Here is an 8,803-nt window from a genome sequence, read left to right as displayed (position 1 = left end):
TTTGATACACTGTGAGCGTAAAATCGTTTTATATGTACATTTAATTATATAACACTACGTTGACAAAAATAACTACTTTTTATGTAAATGATCATAAAAAAAACTGTTGTTATTACATAACTCTATAAAACGTTTTATATTGTCAATACATCATTAGTCTACACATTTTTTTTGTTCTACTTTTATTTTAAACACAAATGATTCTTTGGAGTTGGCTACCATGAGACAAAAGATCTTTTTAAAGATATTCGATTCGAAACTATGAGGCGTTAATTTCCCTACTAAAATATCGTCCGTTTCTACCAAGATCCAGGGATAACAATTCTATTTTTGTCTAAATTTTGGAGTAAATGGGCTTCTAGGTGTGGGATTTTCTTAGTGATTAAATAGAACCAAGATAGATCTTTTTTATCAGAGGTTGAATCGATCATCAGAAGAAGAATTAGGCCAAAAATTAGGATATATTTTGAGAAAATAAGACTTCCATCGAAGAGAAGCAAATGAAAGACCATTGATTTCTTTCTACCATATTATCTATCCTATCTATTCTATAATTGTAGTGCAAAAACTTTTACTCTATAATATAATATAGATCAATCTACAATATGTATCTAAATATTCAGATCGACCTTCTTTTATATATATATATCGAATTTCAACCAACTATAATTATCAGAATCGAACCGATAATTAAACAATTAAATTAGTTAGACTATTGAATTATTAGATTGTCGGTTCAATCTATAAGTTATAGGTTAAAACGATTGATCTCATTATAATTAAATAATTATATAAAAATTAAATTTATTTTCTTATTTTCATAATAAATATCTTTTTAGCTTTATTTTGTATTAAATTCATTATTATTTTAAAATTTTAATAACTCATCAATTAGTTTATATTTATTATACTGTTTAAGTATATATAGAAAAAATAAAAATAAGAATAAATTATATTTTTTATTCCTGAAGTTTGTCAAAAAGTTTAAAAAATGCTCCTAAATTTATTTTGTTTAAATTTTGTCTAAAAAATTTTTGAATTTGCATCAAGTATATACTTGACAGCTAAATTTACAGAAAGTTTAGGGCCAATCTAATTATGCATGACAACTATATTTAATTTACATGTGTTGAAAATTATTCTTGTAAAATTATTACTGAATTAGTCCTAAATTATAAAAAAAAGGTTGCCAAGAATATATTTAATACAAAATTTATGAGACAAAATTAAAATAAAATAAAATTTAAAAATATTTTTAATAAATTTTAGAAACAAAAAATATATTTTATCCAAATAATAATATATAAATAAAAAATATATTATAATTATTAAATATTATTTTCTTAATTTAAAAATATAATTTAATTGTATTTATATAATATATTTAATAAAAAAATTTCATGTATATAAATTATTTGTTTAATTTAATTGGATTTTACCGAATTAAAATTGGATTTGACTAATTTTTATTGAATTTGACTAAATTTGATTGAATTAATTCTCACCGATTTAAATAATGACTCAATTCGAATTGACAATCAAATCAAACCGGATTTTCAGTTCCATCGATGGGCTAGTTTGATAACTGTGGGACCAACTTTTTTATTTATTTGGTGAAAATTCAGATGCAGTCGTCTTCATATAAAGTTGATAATTAATAGTTGTTAGATGATAATTTAGTCAAATTTATCAAATCATGTAATAATTTTTGAATATCAACTTTATACGAAAATAACTGCACGTGAGTTTTTGAATATCCCTAAACTTTCATTGTATATATTATACAAATATTTTATTGACTCTCTATACTTCCTCTTATTTTATTTTCGACACGGAATCAAAATGTTCCTTGTCAACCTTCTTTCCTTTGATTTTCTATATATCTAACAAAATATTTTCCTTATTTTCTATTAAAATCATTTTTTCATTACATTATTTTTCTCGAGTAAAGAGCTTATTAATTATGCGGTCAATGGTTACATTACTATTAACAAATATGATTTAGCAGTTTTAAATAGATTAGTAATGTATAAAAATCTAAAATAAGTTTTATTTTTACAAAGAAAACTTTAGAAGATGTGATCCACTATTTATGTCTTTATGAGATAGGTTTTGTGAAAAGGTAAAGAGTGAAAGCCGAAAGGGAACTATGATTGTTCATTTGTTAAATTCTATGAAAAATTACTAAAATTTCAGAATAAATTTTTTAGTGAATCATAATTTTAAACTACTTATTACATATATTTTTAAATTGTAATCTAAAACCATAATTATACTTAAAAGAAAGACACAAATATAACTATTTTAATCACGCAACCTATTCTAATATAAATGACTTAAAAGCATGCACACCACATCTTCAACATACTAAAGACTAATTGTTGCATATACAAAATAAAATTTAAATTTTTAAGGGTGTATTTTGTAATCACGTTGGAGAGGATATAATTGCCTTTAAGTTCATTTAACGTTGTTCTTTGATATTTAGCAACTTTTATTCTCTGAACGCAGAAGTAATTTTGTATCCAAAAAACCGTTCACTTGAAACAAAAAATTATAACTTCTGCATTCACTCAACGTACGTTTAGGTTTGTTGCTGGTCATTCATTGTAGATTTTCTCCATAATTTTTTTAATCACTTTTAATACTTTTTTTTATATTTTAATTTTTTATTACATTTTTTATTGTAATTTTATTATAATATCAATTATTGATTTTATTAAAAAAGACAAAATAAATAAAAGATTGATCGTATATAACAATAGAATCCTAAGTAATAAAATTTTATCATCCAAAATAATACTAAATAAAAGAATACGAAGAGTATTAAAATAATTATTCTAATTTGTGTGTATTATTTATTATTTTAATTTTTTATAATATGTATTATTGTTCCTATTAAAAATGATAAATTAAATAAAAAATTAATAATAAATAATAATAAAAATATAACTAATAAAAAGTTAAAATCTAAAATAACAATAAAAATAAGATTATTAAGAGTACTTAAAAAAATACTAAAAAGTGTTATTTTATGTTATTTTTAATTTAATAAATAAATATTAATTTTTAATATAAAAAATTACTTAAAAAATTGTCAATTTTTATATGTTATTTTTAATTTCTTAAATAAATATCAATTTTTATTATAATAGTAAAAAATTATAATATACTAAAATAGAGTACTATAAAGAATATTATATAAAAAAATATTAAAAGAAGTATAAAAAAAATTAAATACACTTAAAAAATAATATTATAATTTAATATTATATTTTTTAGTAATGAATTAATTATTTATCTAAAAGTGATTTTAACTAATATTATCCAAACAATATTTATTTTATCAAAATCAATTTTAATATAAAATTGCCAAACATAAATCATGTTAGCATAAACTCACCTCTATCCAAAATCAATTCTACAAAATCATTTTCATTCGAACTCCAATTTCACAAACGTAAATCCAAACACACACTAACACTTATTTAAGTAAACGAATAAACTAACCAATCGACCAATCCAAATTAGTTACTAGTGAAGATTGTTAATGTGGTCATCTTGGTTTCTTATTCAAAAAACAATAGTCCATAATGTTATAATATATCAATTAGCATTCATTAGAATTATCCTAATATATTCTAGAGAAAAGGACAAATAGGTCCCTGACTTTTTGCCTCGCGGATATTTTTGTCTCTGATCATTGAAAAATACTTTTAAGTCCCTGACCTTCACAAAACTTGAACGGATCAGTCCCTGACGGAGGCATTTGGACGGAGGAACTGATCTGTCCAAGTTTTGTGAAGGTCAGAAACTTAAAAGTATTTTTCAATGGTGATGGACAAAAATGTTCCCAGAACAAAAAGTCAGGGACTTATTTGTCATTTTCTCTATATTCTAACACATAAAAAGCATAAATTGCTTTGGAAATCAGAAAAATGTGTTTCAACTTTCAAACAATGTTTCGCCAACAAACTACATGCCTTGAAAAATAATATGGAAAAGTCTAAGAAGCAATTTTATTGAATTTCGGCAGCATGTAACTAGCAGAGAAAGGTGAGTTATTGAATGAAATCTCACACTATTAAATCATCATTAATAGCTATTTGATGACTACCAATCACAAAAGTTACTGGCCCTAGCATTGTTCAAATAATATTATATAATTGAATTCACAATTTGTAAACCAGCACATAGCCTCAGAGGCTCAGACCACTAATACAAACTTAATTATTAGTAATTTCAGATTAAAAAAAAAATCTTAAACTGAATAATCTACACACACGAGAAATTTTTTGTCATGAATTTCAGAGATTTTAGAGTCCATGAAGTCCTATATATCCATTGTTGATTGTCCTATTTTCACAGTTACAGTTTACAAACCACCAAAGCTTCATTATCAACTAACGCTACACAAATTGTACATAAACACGTGACACTCAAAGACACTTTTCTAACCCCAACACTCCAAATAAACATTACCATGATTCAACAACCAAGAACAAAAAAGGGTTACCCTATCGGTCAACACTAATTTCCGCCAATGGACCTTTCATTTTGGGAGGCCTCCCTCTCCCCCTGCCACTAGGCGTACCCCCAACCACCATTGGAGGTGGAGAGCCATCAAATCCCCCAGAGGGCCGGGCCATTTTCCTTGGCCGCCCTCTCGGTCTGCCACTCCCACCCGAGGTCTTAGTCTTTAGTGGGCGTGGCAGCTCATTTAGGTCCTTTGGGGGCCGTCCCCGGGGCCTGGAGGGTGCAATGATAATGCCCGGGGAGAGAGAGTCCTTGGGCTTTGGGGGCCTGCCCCGGCCCCGCCGTGGCGGCGTGTTGGGGTTACGTATGGTGTAGTTGTTTTTCCAAAACACTAGCTCACCACTGTCCCTCATCTTTGCAAGGTGCACATTGAGCAGTGCCTTGTACCCCTGAGGCAAACCTCCGTACGTGGATTCTATGTACTTTGATATCGTCGTTTTGTTCGAACCGTTCTCTTCATTAAGAGCTTCAATCGCCTTCAAAATCATCTGAGAAAATCCAAACAAAAACACGCGTAAACAAAGCTCACTCAGTTTCCACTGATTTAAAATAATCTATAGTCATTTTTGTTTAGTTAATTTCACCCGTAATACAGTGAAATAATTTTCATTTCCATTCTCTAGCTTCCTATAAATGCAAAATCGGGGGAGATGCTTAATTAATCAATATATTTTTCTTTTCTTTTTTTTTTCATTTCTCCAAGTTTTTGAAATTCCAATGGAAGCATAGCAAGAACAGTTGTAAATATTCAGAATTCAGATCAAGATTAAACCTAAACAAGAAAATGAAGAAAGAAAAAGCAAGAAGGGAAGATTCTGAATGCAGCTGAAATCATCTAAAAAATCTAAAAATAATAATAATAATAATAACAATTAAAAACATAGCTGAAAGTTTTAAGATCAAATAATAACTGAAAACTTTGAATTAGGTAAAGTATTAACAGATAAATGGAGATTTGAAGAAGGGAAGAATGTTACCTCGGGGTATGGAGGGAGTGAACGAGGTTTATTAACCTCTGGAGTCGCCATTAAAGGTTTGGCAGAACACTCGTTCCCGCAAAGAAATACAACTTCCAAGATTCAAGGTTCTCTTCTCTCACACAAGAACTGTCTCGTTCGTTTGAGCAGAACCTGCAAAGAATTGAGGATCTGATTTGAAGGAAGAAAAGATAAAATAAAAAATAAATTAATTAAAAAAAAAACGCAAGAGCTTCTTTCTTTTTCTTGCAATTGCTGTTGTTGATGTTTTCGGGAAAAATCCGAACGGTTGGGATTCGCAGAAGGGTGAGTGATCAGACGGTGGGGTATTGCCACCGGAATAACGCACGGATCGCTGACGTGGCTTATGTTTTTTTATTGTTTTTAATAATATAGTGTGAAAGTACAGAGATGTCCCTGAAGGTGGACGGGGTAACTCGGTAGAAAGGTGGGGCCCAATTGGAAGCCCAAAACCGGAATGGGAGCTCCTTGTTTTCGTGACCTCAACAGATGTAGCATCCAAATTGATGTAAGAGAGCCGTACTAAACCGACGGTGACGATTTTATGGGGGGAGGATCACGTGTGTTCTGAGTCCGTTAGATTCAGATATGGTTGTTCCCTAGTCAGTAGTCACTACTCCGCACTCACTAGTCACTAGTAATAAGTGGCAGCTACGCCCAGGCATTTATTTGTACAACACCACCAACAAGAAGGTATCACATACTGACACACATGATAATGATGTTCCATCCAAGTGACTGAAAGAGAGTGAGGTCAATTAATATAGGTTGATTAGGTTCAACAAGCATAGGACTAATGAATAATGATATACTAGTAGTCTAGTACCATATTAAATCATCATTAATTCTAAACAAGGAAAATTGTATTTCTGTTTTATGTTTTTAAAATAATAAATATATATTAGATTTTTAGCCTGTTAAGGGAATTAGAAAAACAAGTAAGCGGTTATTATTACAAGGCTCTAGTCATAAGTATACTTAACGAAATAACGCTTTTATCCGGGTACTAAAATCACAAATACTTAAAACAATTTGAGTAAACTACTAAAATATATTTTAACACGATAAAAATACATCCAAAAAAACAAAAGTGATAGAAATTATGAAAATATGATATATTTTTTTATAAGTAACTAATAAGTTTTATATTTGATAAATTATTTGTGTATTTGATGATTTTAATTTTACAAGACTATTATTTAGATAATACTTTAAAAGGTATATGAAAAAAATTGGACAAATCATCTTAATAAACTAATGGCACTTAAAAATTACGTAGATCACTTAAACAAAATTACGTTAGGTGTATATTCTCAAAGAATTTTTTTTATATAAATTGAATTAGACATTATGATTTAATATTTTTGATAGTAAATTAAAACAGGTATACTCGATTTATTACCAAAAATGCTATATTAATAATGTCTCATTCGATTTTGTCAGTATAATACTCACACTATATTGACAGTAGAATCACTCACTCACATACCACTATCATATTTTTCATCTCAAATTCACAAATATTTGTAAAACAAAGGAGCACCTCTCAATTCTCATAACACAATTTTTATTATTTAGAACACACATAATACACAAAGCATGTATGGCTTTGAGTGATTGCTATGATGTCTAAAAATATTTGTCTAATTTACTAAAAATGGTTAAAAATTAATATTTAATTTTAAAAATATAAAAGTAAATAATTATTAAATATTCAAAATTTGCCATAAAAAATAAGTTAGGCAAAAGTTAGGCACCATAGAATTCACTATGGCTTTATATAGACTAAACTTTTTAAAAAAATAATAATTTTTTTTTCTTAACAACTAAGACTACATTGATGATGATCATGAAGCTTGTAGAGCTTGCATGCTTTGTCATCATTCTTTTAAGGGTTAAGTATTTTTTTTCGTTTCTAAGGTTTGAAGTGAAAATCAAAATCGTTCCCGACCTTTTTTTGTTATTAAAATCATCCCCAACGTTACAAAATGTTATAAAATCGTCCTTTTCTACTTCAATTATATTTTTTGACCAAATTATCCTTCACTATTAATAAAAATAATATTAAAAAAAAAAAACAAAACCCCACTCCACCCCACTCCCCAGCATCTCTTCGATCTCTTCCCCCACCCCTCCCCCAATCCCCTTCCTCCTACTCTCAGACACGCCCCACTACCAACATAACCAAACTCTCAGACCCCCTGACCCTGCTTTCCAAGTTTCAACTTCCTTCTTATTCATTCCTTCTATTCGTTATTCTTCTTCTGTTAATGATGCTAACTACCTGAATCACTTGTTCAAATCGCAAAGTTTGCGTTGAGGCACTGTCATTGTGGAAGAAGAAAGAGTGAGAAAGCAGTGCAGCTGAAGAATAATTGACATTTGAAAGGCATAATTATTAAGAGAGAGACAATGAGAATCCTCTGCAATGTATGCCAAAACGCCGCTTCAATTTTATTCTGGGCCATCGACGAGGCTGTTCTTTGCCACTCTTGCGATGACAAGGTTTGACTTCAATTTTATCAAGCTATTGTTCTTCCGTTCATTAATGTCTAGTCATTTCGATTAGTTTACTACACAAATTGAATTGTTATTGAGCAAAAATAATAGATGAAATTATTAGCACGGATTTAAAATTTATTGTATACTAAGAGCCTAGGACAAGTATATTGCATCGTTCGACTTGATTCACTTATATGAATACAATTGTTCAGGCCATTGGTTGCTAAACAAGATCTAAAGCTTTTCTCTATTAGTCTACTGATCCGCTGAATTGAGTTTTGTTTTATTTTATTTTTATCTTAAGCAGGAATAGAATTAAAATTAAGATTTAATGGAATTGAATTGTGTTAAGTTATGTAGACATGTTCGAGTTGGACTTGTTGATCCTAGTGATGTTCCTCGATGTGATATATGTAAAAATGCACCTGGTATTTATATGGATTCCTGACCAGATTGTGCATTGTTGAAGTTTGAGTGTGGTTTTATGTTGGTTGTTGGAGTTGTGTTAGGTAAGGGATTCAAGTGAAAAGAGTTAAGGATAGTGGGTGGGGCGGTGGTAGTGGTGGTGGTGGTGGTGGTGGTGGTGGTGGTTAAGAGAGAGAAAGAGAGAGAGGTGACTGATGCGTAGATGATAAAGATGCAGGGAGACAGAGGGAGGGGGTTAGTGGCGAAGGAGGGGAAGAGGTTTTTTTTATTTTTGTTTTAAGGGCAAAATTGTCAAAGCATTATTATTTTTTGTAAAAATGATGATTTTATAACGTTTTGTA

At 29.2% G+C, this 8,803-nt stretch overlaps 1 protein-coding gene across 1 annotated transcript; it reads right to left on the bottom strand.

Moving 5' to 3' along the window:
- Positions 1-4,314: 4,314 nt before the first annotated feature.
- On the bottom strand, positions 4,315-5,735 carry LOC107631257 (HMG-Y-related protein B). The gene is made up of 2 exons (XM_016334641.3): positions 5,514-5,735; positions 4,315-5,024 (listed from the first exon to the last, which is right to left on the bottom strand). The coding sequence occupies exons 1-2, from the start codon at positions 5,562-5,564 to the stop codon at positions 4,518-4,520; spliced, it is 558 nt and encodes a 185-aa protein (XP_016190127.1). The 5' UTR covers positions 5,565-5,735; the 3' UTR covers positions 4,315-4,517.
- Positions 5,736-8,803: the final 3,068 nt, after the last annotated feature.

The sequence above is a fragment of the Arachis ipaensis genome, chromosome B3 (genome assembly GCF_059453495.1).
Source record: "Arachis ipaensis isolate K30076 ecotype BB chromosome B3, ASM5945349v1, whole genome shotgun sequence".
NCBI classification, from domain to species: Eukaryota; Viridiplantae; Streptophyta; class Magnoliopsida; order Fabales; family Fabaceae; genus Arachis; species Arachis ipaensis.
Note: the sequence above shows the minus strand (reverse complement) of the source record. Positions and strands in the feature narration are given on the sequence as shown.

Coding starts and splice junctions, on each gene's coding strand:
- LOC107631257 (XM_016334641.3), bottom strand. CDS start 5,564: ATGGCGACTCCAGAGGTTAATAAACCTCGTTCACTCCCTCCATACCCC. Junction 5,025..5,513: donor CACTCCCTCCATACCCCGAG/GTAACATTCTTC, acceptor GGATTTTCTCAG/ATGATTTTGAAGGCGATTGA.